The sequence below is a fragment of the Zeugodacus cucurbitae genome, chromosome X, assembly GCF_028554725.1.
Source record: "Zeugodacus cucurbitae isolate PBARC_wt_2022May chromosome X, idZeuCucr1.2, whole genome shotgun sequence".
NCBI classification, from domain to species: Eukaryota; Metazoa; Arthropoda; class Insecta; order Diptera; family Tephritidae; genus Zeugodacus; species Zeugodacus cucurbitae.
In genome coordinates this window covers 32,251,047-32,270,803 of record NC_071672.1, presented here as the reverse complement: position 1 = coordinate 32,270,803, position 19,757 = coordinate 32,251,047, and the positions used below count along the sequence as shown (strand labels likewise).

Here is a 19,757-nt window from a genome sequence, read left to right as displayed (position 1 = left end):
GATAGACGGACGGACGGACGGACAGACAGACAGACAGATATCCGGATTTGAACATTACTATGCAATTTTGAGGTTATACCATTTTGGAATCCAGGATCTGCACAAAATATTAAATATAGTCAAATGTTATCAATGTTACTGAGGGCATCACTAAGTGTTTCTTTTGACTTCTCAAAAAAATAATAAGCCAACCAACAGATGCTAGTGTCATCAAACCTATGTATTTATCATTTTATTATTAATTATATAATAAAAAAAAAAATTAATAATTACGAATACAAACCTATATAATTTTTTATCCTCACTTGTTAAATTTGTTTTACGCTGTTGATAACATTTTATATTTCTTTGTGGCACAAAATATTCAGCCATGATTCCTTTTTAGTGTACGCGAGTCAACTATAAGGCAGCCTCAACAAAATTTGAGCAAGAGCTCACAAAAGAAAGCAAAAGCTTGTTTTTATGCATATGAAAGTGAGCACGAGCTCATCTAACTTCGTTCATACTGAGCACGATGAGATCAAACGAAAGCAGCGAGTAAAAGCAAACACATCAAATTTTATTATGCATACGACAAGCACCTTTTACTCAAAAAATCGAGTCCGAGCTCAAGCTCACGTTTTATGCATGAGGCCCAATATTTACATACATACTTATGTGTGTGAAGTAAAGTCGAGCCATATATGAATTTGATCTGCCATAGACAATTGAAAAGAAATGTGATCATGGGACCTGTTCGTATAGGACAACTTTATGTTGCAACTTGGAATATTTTGCCGAAGTTCAAATCCCAACCGAATTTTTACAATTTTCTTTTTATTGTTTATGTTTTTTTTTTATTATACTTTAAAATTAATCAATATTATTTTGATTATTTTTATATTCTCACTATAAGTTAATTGCTTACTATTACACATTTTTCTAGTACAGTGGTACCTCGACATACGAGTTTAATTCATTCCGCAACCTTGCTCGTATTTTGAATTACTCGTATCTCGAAGCAAATTTCCCCATACAAAACAATTGAACTACCATTAATCCAACCTCCAAAATGTCACCCCAGTTATTTTTGTTACGTGGTTTTGAATAATAAAAACGTATTTACAAATATCAAATATTTATTACACAAAAACAAAAAAGAGAATGTAAAGAAATAATACAATGTTTCTTCCTCCCTCTCAGAATGTTCCGGAAATGAGTTAGGCAAGTATCGAACCTCTCAAGTATCGAAACCCTAGAAGAACAGCATGGGAAAAATTTACTAGTATAGCAACAAAGAGCCTCGATAAAGGAGGGAATATTAACATCAAAACTCCTCAAGAACTCGAATAACAACTTTCAACAAATCCACACCGCTAACGGTTTTGAAAAAGAGAAAGTCTCCTCCTTGGTGGAATAGTGATCTTAAGAACCTGAGAACACACTTCAACGAAAGTTTCAAAGCCAAAATCTGGCAACCCTACAAGGATGTCTTAAAGAAATACAAAAAAGCAGTCAGAAAAGCAAAAACTGACGCATGGCGTTCTTTCTGCACATCGATAGAAAGTTGCAAAGAATCCGCTAGACTAAGTAAAATACTATCCAAAGAACACAGCAATATTGCCTACATAAAGGCGGATGGAAATGCGTGGACCTCCTCTGCAAAAGAATGGAGGTTCTCATTAAAACGCATTTCCCAGGGAGTCAGCAAACGGCAATAACGGAGGTTCATCCAGATCCACCCGCAAAAGCAGCTGACTACCAAGGCCTGATAGTAAACAGAAGGAAAATAAAATACGCTATAAATAGTTTCTCACCATTCAAAGCGGCAGGTCCAGACGGGATTATGCCAATAATGCTGCAAAAACTGGAAGAACCAATAAGTCAAAAGCTTGAAAACATATACAAGGCAAGTATTCAACTGTCTTACATCCCAAGAAGTTGGAAAAGAACTAAAGTGGTGTTCCTACCAAAACCAGGCAGAAGAACACATGAAAATGCTAAGGATTTTAGACCCATAAGCCTCACATCCTTCATGCTTAAGGTACTAGAAAGGCTAATGGATATACATATAAGATCAAGCATGGAAGGAAAGTTATCCAAGTCCCAACATACATACATAAAAGGTCGATCGACCGAAACTGCCCTTCATGAGGTGATAAACGTAATTGAAAAATCACTACATTACAAACAATATACTATGGCTGCATTTCTCGATATAGAGGGAGCCTTTAATAACATAGAAGTAAGCACGATCATTAATTCTTTGACGCATGGCGGTATAGAAGATACGGTGTGCAGGTGGATTCAATCAATGCTTAGAAATAGGAAAATAATAGCATCAAATGGCGCTACATCACAAATAAGTCATGTGAGTAGAGGGACTCCTCAAGGAGGGGTCCTCTTCCCGCTCCTATGGGTTGTAGCACTGAACGAAATACTCCTCCAACTTAATGGCGGAGGGGTGAAAGCAGTAGCATATGTAGACGATATAGTGTTGTTGGTATCAGGAATGTTTCCATCAACAGTCAGCGAGATTATGGAAAGAGCACTACGCAGGCTAAACATATGGGCTACAAACAATGGACTAGGTGTTAACCCTAATAAAACAGAACTGATGCTTTTCACAAGCAAAACCAAGATTCCCCAGTTTCATCTTCCAGTACTAAATGGTACAACGCTCTCACTGTCTCCCACAGCTAAATGCTTAGGAGTGGAGATTGACACCAAACTGAACTGGAAAATGAACATTGAAAAAAGAACAAAAAAAGCCTGGAACCAGAAGAACTATGGACATAGTGATATTCTAAACCAACTCAGAACACAAGTCTATAAATCAGACTATATTCTCCCAAAGCTGGATTTCAATAGTAACTTCCAGGTGAGGATACCCTCTAGACGAGAATGGAGAAGGGGAAGAATAGAGGAGGAAGATACCATCTCAGTATATACCGACGGGTCCAAAATGGACTGCGGGGTAGGCACGGGAGTATTTTCCGATGATCTAGACATTTCTCTCTCTATCCGTTTACCAAACTCGGCTAGTATCTTCCAAGCGGAAGTACTAGGCATTGAAAAGGCCTGTGAAGCTCTATTGGAAAACTATGAGAGGATACATAAAGCAACAATATATACGGATAGCCAAGCGGCTCTCCTGGCATTGTCGTCACCCGTGACTAATAAATAATTGTCCTAAATTGCAAGAAGGCGCTGAAGTCGCTAGAAGACAAGCTCATCCTAGACTTGGTATGGGTTCCCGGCCACAGGAACATTTTCGGCAACGAAAAAGCAGACGAACTGGCAAAGACAGGGGCTTGTCTGAACGAATCGGAGACCGAATTAATACCAAGCCCGCTAGGCAAACAATTAGCAAATAACAGATGGGAAAATACAACAAAATGCAAAATAACCAAACAGATATGGCCAAAATATGACATGAAGAGAACCAACGACTTATTAAATAAGTCAAGAAACAATCATCGAAACCACAAATGGGTTTGAACGAGAAGAAGACAACAAATAAAAAAAAATAAAATAAAAGGTCAACGACTAGTGCATCAAAATGGCACAGATAGTGCTAATTGAGCCCGAACTAAAACAGGGCAGCACTCCTACCTACCTACCTAGGCAAGTGTCAGAAAAAAGGTCAGATGCACGACCTGTTGCTACTTTTTCTGGGTGTTTTTTTTTCACGAACTGTGAAACTCTCTCCCACATTCCTAAAATCTCCTTTATCTCACTTGTAGAAATAACCTCCTCCTATGACTCCTCAAAACCAATTTCTTGCATAACCTCAGTATGCTGCTGTGACTGTAACTCATGTATCTCCTCAGTCGTCAGTTCCTGGGTGCGCTCCTCGATGACGTACTACGGCCATAAATAAAAATAAACTACAACTTTAAATGTAAACGCAACACAAAACGCGAAAACACAACTGCACAACTTATCACAGCGGAAGCACGCTGCTAACTGATCGTGATGGCGCGACTGCGTGTTACTACCGAACCGAACCGGACTCGTATCTCGAATTTCGCTCGTAACTAAAAGCTAAAAATCACTTGCTCGTCGGCTCGTATCTCGAAAAACTCGTATGTTGAGGCACTCGTATGTCGAGGTACCACTGTATTTCCTAATGAGCATGAGCATGATGAGCTGCGCGAGCCATTTCTCATGTTCCTTTATATTGTGGTAAACACTTGTTTGGTTCCCTTATCGGGTGGTAAACATTTGACTTGTTCCCCTTTTTAGTGGTGTGTTCCTTTAAAGTGTTCGAAATTTTTTCGATGTTCCCTAATGTCAAATAACATTTTGACTTAGCTAACATTTGCACTTTTTATTATTATACGTTCTTTGGCCTAAGCTCCTTGCCTTGCAGTTGTAGCAGGAACAAATATATCTATGCATCATCAACAATGTTAAAATATATTGTAATTAACACATTTTATGTTTTTGAAATGAATCACGCCAAATTATTTAAATGTATTAATTGTCTTATATAATTAGAGTTTTACATTTTTTATATTGTTCGAAGTATCAAAATATAAATTCAATAACTTTCAAATTAAAATTTTCCATAAACAACATTTATAGATATATATATATATATGTATATGCTTATAGTACTCAAAATATCGCGACAAGTCATTACTTCTTATTATATAAAACTTCTATATATATTCTATATTTCTTCACTTAGTTTCGGGCGGCAAATAATTCGACCGTAAAATAAGTTTTAACAATTCATGGATCAAAGAAAGCACAAACAAAACGTAAAAACCTAAATACGACTTTCTTTTTAGAAAACATGTAAGTACCCGACAAAGTGAACTAAAACAAAAAACATTTTAAATTTATACTTATGGAGTTCACAAGCCGCGCTATTTTCCGGTCTATTGTATGTTTATTCATTTTCATATGGATTTCTTTAAAACTTAAGTATCATTTACTTTAGACATAGTTAGGATTTAATACTTTCGAAAAAGTTTCCTTAAGCTGAAATTATTTTTCTTTTTTTTTTTTAATCTGGCGGCACAATCTGTCACCAACTTTTCTTTTCGAACGTTAATAATTTCGTTTTGAACTTTAATTAATTTCCAAGACGGTTCAACTATATATGTCTTTATAAACTTATGTCTCCTTGTTTGGCGTTTAGTGTCGGACTTACAATGTATTCTACATTTTGCTACTACTGTTGCTCGAGTTTCTATATCTCGATCAACATCAATAGCGTCTTCCACCATCTTATCTACTATTATCGAGCAATCACTTACCCTCCTGCTAAATATGGCATACAATTTGTAATACTGGCTGCACATGTTTAATAAGATATCGAGGATTATTAGTTATTAAAGTAAATTGACATTTAAAGACCCCATAAGACTTACCTTTAATGGTATCGTCATCCATGCTACCTACCATTTAAATTTGGTATTCTTCACAAAAACGTTTGTGTAGACGGCTTCTTTAAAATTTTCATTGGAATAACTCCAAGTTAATTTACATTTTTTATACTTAAACAAAAAACAAACCTCAAGATGAAAATTTTCAGTTAGAAAATTGATCCCTATCAGATAGGAAATCCTTGTTGAATTGCCGCGAACACGTTTGACTTTTCCGTAAAATAACAAATGTTTAAACAAATTGTTTTAATTAAATAATAATTCCAACATTAGTTTTTATTTATTATTTATTATTAATCTTTTTATTGAATTCACAAGCACAAAATGTAAACAAAAAACAGCTGATGACACTAGCAATACACACTAAACCCAACACGCTTATACAAATTTTACTTGCAAAACAATAAAAACAAGTTTACAACTGTTTTAAATAAATAAACAATAACGCAAATCTGTGAAATAATACGACTTGTGAACTCCCAAATTATACTAAATTAAATCGTGATGTCATAACCGTACATCATTTATCCTTTATGATGCGTAACTTCAATATCCTCGCTTGGGCGGACAAAAATCGATCGACGGTGATTGTCCTTCCAAGAGAGGTTTCACTGTGCATATGTACATATGTGATTGTCATTATAATTGAAGCGTGTCCCATTATATGTAGTATGTAATTGGCACTTATACTCAATGGTGCTGCGGTAGCCACTTTTTCAATACAGTTCCTAGTTTATATTAATAACGTTATAAAATTTATTTGCTACCGCCTGCATAGATGAATAGTATTTTCAAAGAATTGTGAAATGAATGAATATAATGAAAGTAATTGTATTTTTATATTAAAGAATTGTCTCATATTATATTTTGTTGATTCGTATGGTTTGGGGGTTTGAGCGAATTATTATTTATGCCCTAATTATTTATTAAATTAATTTTTGTTTAGTTCTAAAGCTGCCTTAAAGATTTCTGCTGAGTCCATTTTAACTTTAATTTCACGGCATTTTTTCATTCTTTTAATAAAACATATTTATATGAATTAAGCGATCGACAGCTGTTCTGATATTATTTATATTACTTGCAGCTAAACCTTTTAATTCTTCGGAATAATTGACTGGGATGACAAATCATAAAAGCTTGCTCACATATATGACGAAAATCGGCTATAAGAGATATCTGCCAAGCGGAGTGATAAAAGCAAAACATAATAAAAAAGAAAACTAAAAGGATTTACTGCAAAGAATACTCGCAACATGTTTAATGATAACAAAAAACTTATACTAAAAGACATATACACATAGTTCCTATTTTGAAAAAAAAAAAACAAAAAAAATCATTAGTAACGTAATTTTAAATCTAACACCTCGATTTATTAAGGAGAAACTATTACATTATTCAATATAAAGCGGCTGATATACACGTGGAAAATATACATAGAGAACACAAAAATAATGTTAGATGCAGTCTCATGCATTAATAGACCAAATTAAGCATATAAATAAATACAAGTAAAGTAAGGAGAACACACATTGATATGGAAGCGCCAAAGATTGACACTATCAAAGTGTGTGCTTCATTAGAAGAGATGAACGAGTATATATTACAATATTTTTAGGTGTTGTGTTAATAACACTTAATATACATTAAAGGAATCAAGATTCAATGAACTAGAAGATGTTGAGACTGGGTTTCTCAGACAGTCTTAAGAAAAAATTAAGAAAACAAGAAACATATATGCATATTTTACCCGTGTCTAAGATAGGTGTATTACAATAAATTAATTGAAATAAGTAAAAGTAACAATTAAAGAATATAAAACTTTAGTGAAAGTAAACGAAAACTAAGATAAAATAAATTTTCGAAAAATATGCAACAAAGTTCCTAGCATTTTAGTGTGCTACATACTATTTTGCCTTTGTTTATTCCTTACTTAAATTAAAGCTTAAAATCTGGCTAATTTAAATGTATTGTAATGTTGACAAGTAAACAAGTACGCAATAGAAAACGCAATGTGGTCAGTTAAATTAAGCAATTTATATTTTTACCTTATAACTATTAAAGAAGATGATTATTTGAAACAAAAAAAAACCATCAATGGTCGAAAATATTGATTAAGTTAATGATATAAACTAAATCCTGTAAACCTTATCCACAAAAAATGAACGCTCTTGCGAAGTATAATAAAGTAACAGCATTACAAATCATTACTTAAGAGTATTTTAGCACCTTTGAATTCATACATACTTATATTTATTACTATACAGCAATCAACTCAAAGATTACGCGAACGATTAAAAAATATCGCCTACATACATACAAGCATAGATCCTAACTATATACATTCAGACATACATATGTGCCAACCAAAACTAAAGAAATAATAAAATTAAATTTGATCAAAAAACGTCGGTATGTAAACAAATTCATATTCGATAAAAATCAAGTGCTTTGCGTGTATTCAAATCAGGTAAAATCCTCATATACTCTGCCATCCTATCACAATTGCAAATGGTTTGACATAAATTTGATGATAGCGGTCCGATAAGTAACGGATATGTTTGCAAAACGGCGATTTAATTTCGATTTAGCTCGATATATTGGACCTAGCACGATACACTGAAGCATGCTTTTTATGAAGTAGCTACTTCCACCTTCGACTCAAATTTCTGCCTGGTTAGTTCATTTACAACAGCAAGCAGTCGCACGATCCAAAACTGGCGAATGCGTTGGTTGTATCAGCAGTTTGTAGCCTAATTCGAACAATTTGACCATGTTGGTAGCGGTGGTGGGAGCCGGGGATTATTTTATAAATTCGAAATTTATTAAAATTGCATTTAGAAAGTAGCGCTTCATATTCATTCCATTTAACCCCAACAGATCAGGGATTTGACATAACCCCAAAATACCAGAAGGGCGGATAGCGTTTTTAAAAATTCATCGGATTCGCTTAAAACTCGTTACTCGGGGATTTTCGGAGTCACTTATTATGAAACGGCTGTCGGTAAAAGATGTCTGCTTTATTAGTCCGCCATTTTAAATTTTTGAAAAGTAACGTAAAATTTGTAATCAGCGACCCCGCAAGCACCCATGTAACGACACGCTTGGTAAGGCAGATGGATCGGACCATTGAAAACTACTAAAAGTGCTTTAACTCAGCAATGAAAAACTCCAGAAATTTGAAATGGACGTGGTGCCCCCCACTTAGTGGCCAAAAATCATATCTCAGGAACTACTCGACTGCTATAATTTGAAAAAATTGGTTCACAATGGCCCACTTAGTGGCCAAAAATCATATCTCAGGAACTACTCGACTGCTATAATTTGAAAAAATTGGTTCACAATCACTCCTTCTTTCCTTATACCACAATTTTGAATTCAATCTAATTCGTTCACCTTACAATTTATAAATAAAGCACCAACGAAGATACCGGAACGAGGCCTCGGTGCTTGTGGTTAATTCTTTAATGAAAATGCCGGTTCTAATAGTGTGCATCTGTGCCAAAAATGGACTAAATCGGGTAATTACTACGTCCATTATACCTAATATATCAGTTAATATCTGAGATATGTTAGCAGTTGGTCAAAATTTTTGATGACTCGATCGAGCACTTCAACTGGTAACTCGAGAATGACACGCGTAATGTTTGTTCAAAGTGCCTTATCTCAGCAGGGTTTTCCGCATACACTTTAGACTTTACTATACCCACAGGAAAAAGACTAAGGGTGTGATATCACATGATCTTGGTGGCCAATCGACCGGATCAGCATGGGAAATTATCAGCGACATGCTCTCTCAATCAATCCATTGATTGATGCGATATGCGGAAAGTGGTGCCGTCTTATTGCCGATTATCACGGTGCGTAACGGTCGCCATTATGGTTACGTTCTCACCGGTATCATTTTTGAAGAAATATGAACCGATGATTCCACCGGCACACAAACCACACCAAACTCTTCGCCCAAATGCGGCAATTTTACTTGTTTACGTACCCATTGAGCCAGATATGGACCTCATCGCTGATCAGAATTTGCCTCGAAAATGTTGGGTCTTCATGGAACTTTTCCAGAGCCCATAGAGCGAGGCGTTGTCGCCGAATAGACTCTCCACAATATTATCCAGTAATGAATGCTATTGAACGAAGCGCACGAAACACATTCTTTACAGAACGTGATTTTTCGTAATAAAGTTAAACAATTCGAAAACGCTGTTTAGACGTATCCAAATAGGCTAGTATCCAAATATGCCAAAAACAGGCTACTGCACAATACCAGTTTCTTAAATTGAGATGGCGGAGAAATTGTAAGTACAAATATATTTTAAGGATACTATATTTTTAAGCATTTTATATGAGTGGATTTACATCTGGTGGTATGTATGTTTATATAAAGACTAGCAGACCCGGTCACACGTTTTCGTGGCTAAGGTTGTATGTATGTATGTATGTGATTGGCGTTGCAACCGTTTAGCCGGTTATAGCCGAATCGACGATAGTGCGCCACCTCTCTCTCTCCTTCGCAGTTCGGCGCCAGTTGGAGATCCCAAGTGTAACCAGGTCGCTCTCCACCTGGTCCCTCCAACGGAGTGGAGGCCTTCCCCTTCCTCGGCTTCCTCCGGCGGGTACTGCATCGAACACTTTCAGGGCTGGAGTGTTTTCGTCCATTCGGACAACATGACCTAGCCAGCGTAGCTGCTGTCTTTTTATTCGCTGAACTATGTCAATGTCGTCGTATAACTCGTACAGCTCATCGTTCCATCGTCTGCGGTATTCGCCGTTGCCAATGTTCTGAGGACCATAAATCTTGCGCAAAATTTTCCTCTCGAAAACTCCTAGTGTCGTCTCATCTGATGTTGACATCGTCCAAGCTTCTGCACCGTAAAGCAGGACGGGAATGATAAGCGACTTGTAGAGCTTGATTTTGGTTCGTCGAGAGAGGACTTTACTGTTCAATTGCCTACTCAGTCCAAAGTAGCACCTGTTGGCAAGAGTTATTCTGCGCTGGATTTCGAGGCTGACATTGTTCGTGTTGTTGATGCTGGTTCTCAGGTATACGAAATTATCTACGACCTCGAAGTTATGACTGTCAACAGTGACGTGGGAGCCAAGACGCGAATGCGCCGACTGTTTGTTTGATGACTGTTTGTTTGATGACAGGAGATATTTCGTCTTGTCCTCATTCACCTCCAGACCCATTCGCTTCGCCTCCTTATCCATGCGGGAAAAAGCAGAACAAACGGCGCGGTTGTTGCTTCCGATGATATCAATATCATCGGCGTACGCCAGGAGCTGTACACTCTTGTAGAAGATTGTACCTTCTCGGTTTAGCTCTGCAGCTCTTATAATTTTTTCCAGCATCAGGTTAAAGAAGTCGCACGATAGTGAGTCACCGTGTCTGAAACCTCGTTTGGTATCGAACGGCTCGGAGAGGTCCTTCCCAATCATGACGGAGCTTTTGGTGTTGCTCAACGTCAACTTACACAGCCGTATTAGTTTTGCGGGGATACCAAATTCAGACATCTCGGCATAAGGGCAGCTCCTTTTCGTGCTGTCGAAAGCAGCTTTAAAATCGACAAAAAGTTGGTGTGTGTCGATCCTATTTTCACGGGTCTTCTCCAAGATTTGGCGCATGGTGAATATCTGGTCCATGGTGGATAAGGTCCAATCAGTTTGTTGACGGTGGGCTTAAGTCTTTCACACAGTAGGCTCGATAGAACCTTATAGGCGATATTTAGGAGGCTTATCCCACGGTAATTGGCACAGTTTGTGGGATCTCCCTTTTTATGGATTGGGCAGAGCACACTGAGATTCCAATCGTCAGGCATGCTTCCTTCCGACCATATTTTGCAAAGAAGCTGTTGCATGCACCTTATCAGTACTTCGCCGCCGTATTTGAATAGCACAGCACAGGAATATCTATTCCATTGTCATCGATTGGGGAATCGGGTTCGCCATCTCCTGGTGTTGTACTCTCACTGCCATTCAGCAGGTCGGAGAAGTGTTCCCTCCATAATCCCAGTATGCCCTGGACATCGGTTACCAGATTACCACCTTGGTCTTTACATGAGGATGCTCCGGTCTTGAAACCTTCGTTAAGTCGCTTCATTTTTTCATAAAATTTTCGTGCATTCCCTCTGTCTGCCAGCTTCTCAAGCTCTTCGTACTCACGCATTTCGGCCTCTTTCTTTTTTTGTCTGCAGATGCGTCTCGCTTCCCTCTTCAGCTCTCGGTATCTATCCCATCCCGCACGTGTTGTGGTCGTTTGCTAAGGTTGTATACCTAAATTAAATTAGTAAATCTTTCAATGCAGAGAAAAAATGCTTACACATAACGACGAAAATGTTATAGCCGATAAATTTTAAATGATTGATAGACATTATTGTAGATCTGTGTTAAGCGTAAATCATTATAATTAGTAAAACATTGATTTTTTAATCGTATATTAGAGAAAGTAACAAATGACCAAATTTCATAGTTGGCTTTATCTTGGCTTTGGTGACGATATTGATCACCTTCTTCACAGCCAGTCTTGTTCTTTTGCAAAGTTTGATGTGGATTTATGCTACGCAGCATGATGACAACTCACACTACTTTTAATTGCAAGTGAGTGGGGATAGTCCAGCAATTTAAAATAGTCTGTGGGATAATTGAATACGTCATCCTGGTTTGTAGCTGTGTCAACTCTCCTTTAACGAAATTCTAAATTGTCGCATTAAGATCAAAGAGATCCCTGTTTTTTTTATCACCAATATAGGTCATTCAATCAGCCATTTATGTTTATCATATTATAATTTCATGTCAGGAAAAACACGATGAATAAGCTCCTCTTTCGAGGCCATGAAGTAACATAAACCCGTTAAAAATGTTATTAATCCATCGAGGTGTCAACTGCGTCGCTACCATTTTCAACTATTTCTACAATCGCAGTTGCGATTTTGCAAACTGGTGTTTACAATTTAGGAGTAATTTCAATACCGAATGTACAGTTTGTGTGCCTACTATCAGGTAGCCAAGTTGCCCCTATTCCCATTATGCTTTGATGGTGAAAATGAGTGAAATCGGTTCAGGAATTACCTCAACCCTCATGTACCGTACAATATATGCTGATTTTCGTTATTCTATTGGACTTTTGTGTAATAAAATTACATCAATAAATTGCTAGAGTATAAAATGTTCGGTTGCCTTTCCCTACTTGTTACAAATTGTTTTGGGCTATCGACACAGCCTTATACAATTGAACAATAATAAAAATATTTTAACAAAGCAACAATGACAACATTCAAAATATTATTATTTTTTGTGTTGTTTTTTTTTATAATTTTGTTGTCATTTCAAATAAAATCATATTCTTGTTATCTTCCTCACAATTTTTCGATACACACTTACTTTTTAATCCTTCCCTGATCTTCCATAAATATTTCAAAACTTCTCGACTTTTTTCAAGACTAACGACACATATTGTTTGTATGGGTGATTAGAAAATTGTGGATTTAAGACTTAAGTGGAGGGCAGTGTAATGAGAATGGATACCAGAATCGACAACTGAAATCGATCATTCAGGTTTATACTGACAGCGAAACCCGTAGTTGCCGGAATCCGTGGGTGAGGATGTGTTCCCAATGATTAAGATTTGCCGAGTAATGTTTACGAAAATTTGAAGTAAGAAAGTGTAAATTCGAATAACACCTAATAAAGTGTGGTTATTTGAATTTGAAATAAAGACTAGTGTATAGCTACTAAATTGTGATTTTTATTTGACAATCCAGATCGAACTTAGAATAGAGTTTTAGTGTAAGCAATTAATTTGGTAAATCTGTTACACCATATTGTAATAACGATCGCAAGTATGAGTGTTTCTCACATTCATTCAGTGCGATTCAAATAAATGGTTCATACATTTTCCTGAATTTTATTTACATTCCAGAAGGAAATGTTGAGAAGATACCAACTCAACCTCGTCTTATCTACTTCTGCTAGCGCCCGGTAAATTTTTTACTTTGACCGCGAGCGTTCCATGGGCAATGGCCATTTAAAAATCATATAGCTAAGGAAGGATTTAATGAGGCCGAGAGTTCCCTAGACCTCTTGCGATTTATCTTGGGTCTGAAGGGTCCTGTGATTGTCTAGCGCAGTTCCGCAGAGACCCATCCATCCAGTAGTAAATTACATCAGGATAGTGGTGCTCCTACTTGTTCCCATTAAATTCCACTGTAGGTCAGACTGACACACCTAGCCTAACAAGCTCATCGGCTTTTATGGCCCATATGCCCATGCTATCATTGTCTGGAAGCCTGAAGCTGAGGTTGATGACCCAATCTTAACCGCTAACTTCAACCCAACCGCAAAGAAGCTCACCGCGTCTCTCTTCCAGCAAATTTATGGCGAGAACATTCCAGTCTGATATCAGAGGTGCAAATGCGTTCGAGACCAGGATGAGGTTAAAGACCTACTACTCACATTTGGTGGAACAGTGATTTTAAGAAACTAAGAACTCATCTAAGGAAAGTCTTCAATGCTAGTTACAATGAAAGTGAAAATCGAGTAGAAACAGTTTGGCTGTCGGCAGATTCTCGATGTCGACCCTTCCTAGTGTTTGTTTACGGGCATGCTTTGTTGCGCAGAGGCGGGTGCGTTTCTTTGCTGCTACAGATAAAGGTCCGAGTCGATGTACCTCGGAGCGTACGCACGTCAAAAACAATGGAATGCCATCAATCTATCACAACATGTTCGATCAAGTTGTGGGATATCCCGCCGGTTTCGTGGTGCGGCGGAGACTTCGACAAACTCGTCTCCGTGTTGAAGACAATGTTGTCGTACCACCACCTGACCATAACGCTGTTCAAATAGCTATTGTCCGGGTTAAAAACAAAAAAGCCCCAGGCTCCGATGACCTACCGGCCGAGCTATTCAAACACGGCGGCGAGAATACCGGTCATCAGAACCTCGCATGGATCAACTCCTCTGTCAAATATGGTTAGAAGAACGCATGCCCAACGACTGTAACCGGAGTGTGCTCTGCCCTATCCACAAGAAATGTGTTACCGCAATCTGCACCAACCACCGCGGTATCAGTAGTCTGAATATCGTATAAAAGGTCTTATCAAGCGTACTATGTGAAAGACTGAAACATATCGTCAACAAACGGATTGGATCTTATCTGTGTGGCTTCCGACCCGGTATGTCAACCATTGACCAGATATTCACCATACGCCAGCTCCGAGAAAAGACCCACGAAAAGCAGATCGACACGCACCATCTTCTTATCGATTTCAATGCTGGTTTTGATAGCACAAAAAGCGATCGCCTCTACGCCGCAATGTATGAATTTGGGATACCCACAAAACTTATAAGGCTATGTAAAATGGCGTTGAGCGGTACCAACAGCTTCGTCAGAATAGCGAAGGACTTCTCCGAGCCTTTCGATACCAAACAAGGTTTCAGACAAGGCGACCCTTTATCGAGTGATTTCTTTAACCTTATTATTGAAAAGATAATTCGCGCTGCAGATCTTAACCGTATTGGGACTATCTTTTTCAAGAGTCATCAGTAATTGCCCTATACCGACCGGTATATCGCCCGAATGAAGGAAAACAATCCCTCGAGAAAACATACGTTACGGTAGCCCCTGGCGGCCGACGAAGAAAAGAACTAGAACTAAAAGAACAGGTGGAAGGATCTAGTTCATGTAGACCTGGCGAAGTTTGAAATTCCCAAATGGCGCCGTCGTGCGCAATGTAGAGACGACTGGCGAAGGCTTATGGACGCGTCGAAAACCGACACCCGGTTGTAGTGCCAATTGATGATGAGCAGAAACTTCAATTGGATATAATCTGGTCACAGAAACATTTTCGGTAACGCAAAAACCGTCAGGTTGACACAAACGTATACAGATTCTAAAATAAAATATGCTGTCGAAACACGAACTGTTTACTTTTTATACTCTCGCAACAAAAGTTGCTAAAAGAGTTTATAGTTTTGTTCTCATAACGGTTGTTTGTAAGTCATAAAACTAAACGAGTTAGACATAGGGTTATATATTTCAAAATGATCAGGGTGACGAGACGAGTCAAAATCCGAATGTCTGTCTGTCCGTCCGTCCGTGCAACGGAAAACTTGAGATATCTTGATGAAACTTGGAACACATGTTCCTTGGGACCGTTCGAGGATTGCTTTCGAAGATGTTCAAAATCGGACCACTGCCACGCCTACAAAATGGCGAAACCGAAAACACATAACTATGCCATAAATAAAGTTATAAAGTAAAATGTGGTAGAAAGGATCGTCCTATATTTGGATGTAATTTTTATGGGGAAGTGGGCGTGGCCCCGCCCCCAATTCGGTTATTTGTATAAATCTCGCAAACCAATAAAGTTATATAAACCAAACTTTCGGCAGTCGGTTCTCTTACGTCCCCACCACACACCATGAAATTAGTTGAAATCGGATTATAACCACGCCCTCCTCCCATACAAAGGTTAGGTTGAAATTACTGAAAGTTAGTGAGTTACTAACGAAAAACGTCAGAAATACTAAATTTTACAAAAGAAATTGCAGAAGGAAGCTGCACTCAGATTTTTTTCCTGAATTGAAAATGGGCGTGGCATCCCCACTTATGGGTCACAAACCATATCTCAGGAACTAAATATCGAATATGAAGAATTCAGTGCCCCATGGTAATTTTTCACCGAAAATTTCGATAAAACTCCCAGGTATCTTAACTTCATGTAGAGGAAATATTTTTCTTCTGAGAGTGTGTCTCAGTACCAGAAATGGTTAAAATCTTAGCCTTTCCTTACTTGTTTCAATTTGGTTTTAACGGATATTTATATTTTATATTAAACTTAAGATTACCTTTAATTAATAAATTCTATTTCGCAAATTGTATATTCCTTTAAACATAATTATTATTATGATTAATTTTGTTTCATAACATTGTACGCGTAAAAACCACTGCGAACTGTTCCAGACGGCTGTAGAATGGTAAAATTCACGGTCGTAATGTCGAACCTCCTGGTTCATGAATGAAACCGAGTAGAAAGCAATGTAGATAGGATTAATTCTTTGAATAGGTGATGTGGTGAATTTGCGTTGGTATTATATGTTGTGTTGCGTGGTGCGCTTTGTGATGACGGATGTGTGATGCCTTTAACGTATGATGTCACGAGATCACATGTCACATGAACACTACGTTTCGCTCACTGTCCAAAACTATCTTCAATATCTATCTACTCAATTCATAATATAAGTGCAGTGAGAAAGTGCATGCAGTTTTTCATCTTTCACCGACGCATACTTACTGCCAACTTTTCGTAGTTAAGTGACAACCTCGGTGATTAGGTTAAGTTATGTCCAGCGAAAAATCTGCCTTTACATATATATTTGGCGTAGAAACCGCTTTAAGGGATTATAGCCGAATCCACCAGAGCGCGCCACTCGTTCCTCCTTTTTGCTTTTTGGCGCCAACTGGAAACACCAAGTGAAGCCAGGTCATTTTGCACTTGGTCTTTCCACCGGAGTGGAGGTCGTCCTCTTCCGCGGCTTCCTCCAGCGGGTGCTGCATCGAACGCTTTCAGAGCTGGTGTGTTTTCATCCATTCGTACAACATGACCTAGCCAGCGTAGCCGCTGTCTTTTTATTCGCTGAACTATTTCAATGTCGTCGTATAAATCGTACAGCTCATCGTTCCATTGTCTGCGGTATTCGCCGTTGCCAATGTTCAGAGGACCATAAATCTTACGCAAAACCTTTCCCTTGAAAACCCCAAGTGTCGTCTCATCGGACGGAAATAATGTGCGACTTGTAGAGTTTGATTTTTGTTCGTCGATAGAGGACTTTACTTTGCAATTGCCTACTCAGTTCAAAGTAACACCTGTTGGCAAGAGTGATTCTGTGTTGGATTTCAAGGCTGACATTGTTGGTGTTGTTAACGCTGGTTCCCAAGTAGACGAAACTATCTACTACTTCAAAGGTAATGACTGTCAACAGTGACGTGGGAGCCAAGACGCGAGTGCGCTGACTGTTTGTTTGATGACAGGAGATATTTCGTCTTGTCCTCATTCACCACCAGACCCATACGCTTCGCTTCTTTATCTAGTCTGGAAAAAGCAGAACAAACGGCGCGTTTGTTGCTTCCGATGATATCAATATCATCGGCATACGCCAGCAGCTGTACACTCTTGTAGAAGATTGTACCTTCTCTATTTAGCTCTGCAGCTCGTATTATTTTTTCCAGTAATAGATTGAAGAAGTCGCACGATAGTGAGTCACCCTGTCTGAAGCCTCGTTTGGTATCGACCGGCTCGAAGGAGTCCTTCCCGATCCTGACGGAGCTTTTGGTGTTACTCAACGTCAGTTTACACAGCCGTATTAGTTTTACGGGGATACTAAATCAAGACATCGCGGCATAAAGGCAGCTCTTTTTCGTGCTATCGAAGGCAGCTTTAAAATCGATGAAAAGATGGTGAGTATCGATTCTTCTCTCTCGGGTCTTGTCCAAGATTTGGCGCATGGTGACAAGGTCCTATCAGTTCGTTGACGGTGGGCTTTAGTCTTTCACACAATACGCTCGACAAAACCTTCTATTGAGGAGACTTATACCACGGTAATTGGCGCAGATTGTGGGATCTCCCTTTTATGGATTAGGCAGAGCACACTGAGATTCCAATCGTCGGGCATGCTTTCTTCCGACCATATTCTGCAAAGAAGCTGATGCATGCACCTTATCAGTTCTTCGCCGCCGTATTTGAATAGTTCTGCCGGTAATCTATCGGCCCCCGCTGCTTTGTTGTTCTTCAAGCGGGTAATTGCTATTCGAATTTCTTCATGGTCGGGTAATGGAACATCTGTTCCATCGTCATCGATTGGGGGATCGGGTTCGCCATCTCCTGGTGTTGTACTCTCACTGCCATTCAGCAGGTCGGAGAAGTGTTCCCTCCACAATCCCAGTATGCCCTGGACATCGGTTACCAGATTACCACCTTGGTCTCTACATGAGGATGCTCCGGTCTTGAAACCTTCGTAAGTCGCTTCATTTTTTCATAAAATTTTCGTGCATTCCCTCTGTCTGCCAGCTTCTCAAGCTCTTCGTACTCACGCATTTCGGCCTCTTTCTTTTTTTGTCTGCAGATGCGTCTCGCTTCCCTCTTCAGCTCTCGGTATCTATCCCATCCCGCACGTGTTGTGGTCGTTTGCAATGTTGTGAGGTAGGCAGTCTGTTTTCTCTCCGCTGCGAGACGGCACTCCTCATCGTACCAGCTTGTTTTTTGTCGTTGCCGAAAACCAATTGTTTCGGCTGCAGCGGTACGCAGTGAGTTTGAGATGCCGTTCCACAGTTCCCTTATACCGAGATGCCGATGAGTGCTCTCAGAGAGCAGGAGTGCAAGTCGAGTAGAGTATTTCGTGGCTGTCTGTTGCGATTGCAGCTTTTCGACGTCGAACCTTCCTTGTGTTTGTTGACGGGCATTCTTTGCTGCACAGAGGCGGGTGCGTATCTTCGCTGCGACCAGATAATGGTCCGAGTCTATATTTGGTCCTCGGAGCGTACGCACGTCTAAAACACAGGAGACATGTCTTCCGTCTATCACAACGTGATCGATTTGGTTCCGCGTGTTTCGATCAGGAGACAGCCAAGTAGCTTGATGTATTTTCTTATGCTGGAATCTGGTACTACAGACGACCATATTTCGGGCCCCAGCGAAGTCGATCAGCCTCAGGCCGTTTGGCGATGTTTCGTCATGGAGGCTGAATTTTCCGACTGTTGTGCCAAAGACACCTTCTTTACCCACCCTGGCGTTAAAATCACCAAGCACGACTTTTACATCGTGGCGGGGGCAGCGCTCATAGGTGCGTTCTAGGCGCTCATAGAAAGCATCTTTGGTCACATCGTCCTTCTCTTCCGTTGGGGCGTGGGCGCAAATCAGCGATATGTTGAAGAACCTCGCTTTGATGCGGATTATGGCTAGACGTTCATCTACCGGGGTGAATGCCAGGACTCTGCGACGGAGTCTCTCTCCCACCACAAATCCAACACCAAATTTGCGCTCCTTTATATGGCCGCTGCAGCGCTCATAGGTACGTTCTAGGCGCTTATAGAAAGCATCTTTGGTCACATCGTCCTTCTCTTCCGTTGGGGCGTGGTCGCAAATCAGAGATTTATTGAAGAACCTCCGTTTGATGCGGGTTGTGGCTAGACGTTCATCCACTGGAGTGAATGCCAGGACTCGGCGACGGAGTCTCTCTCCCACCACAAATCCAACACCAAATTGGCGCTTCTTTATATGGCCGCTGTAGTAGATGTCACAATGACCACCCTTCGCCCGTCATTGTCCCGTCCATCGCATTTCTTGGATGGCGGTGACGTCAACCTTTAGTTGTATGAGGACA

General features: G+C 39.4%; 1 protein-coding gene across 5 annotated transcripts in view; it reads left to right on the top strand.

Annotated features, from left to right (window-relative positions):
• Positions 1 to 7,748, top strand: part of LOC105219774 (zinc finger protein 2) — a 131,291-nt gene extending 123,543 nt beyond the window's left edge. For 3 of the 5 annotated variants that reach the window (XM_054235325.1, XM_054235323.1, XM_054235326.1), the window contains one exon: positions 1,183 to 3,370. In XM_054235325.1, coding sequence (XP_054091300.1) covers positions 1,183 to 1,238 — 56 coding nt within the window. In that variant the 3' untranslated portion in view covers positions 1,239 to 3,370. Of the gene's footprint in view, positions 1 to 1,182; positions 3,371 to 4,675; positions 4,786 to 6,462 lie in introns of those variants that run through there. The other 2 variants (XR_008472098.1, XM_054235324.1) reach the window with 2 other exon arrangements.
• Positions 7,749 to 19,757: the final 12,009 nt, after the last annotated feature.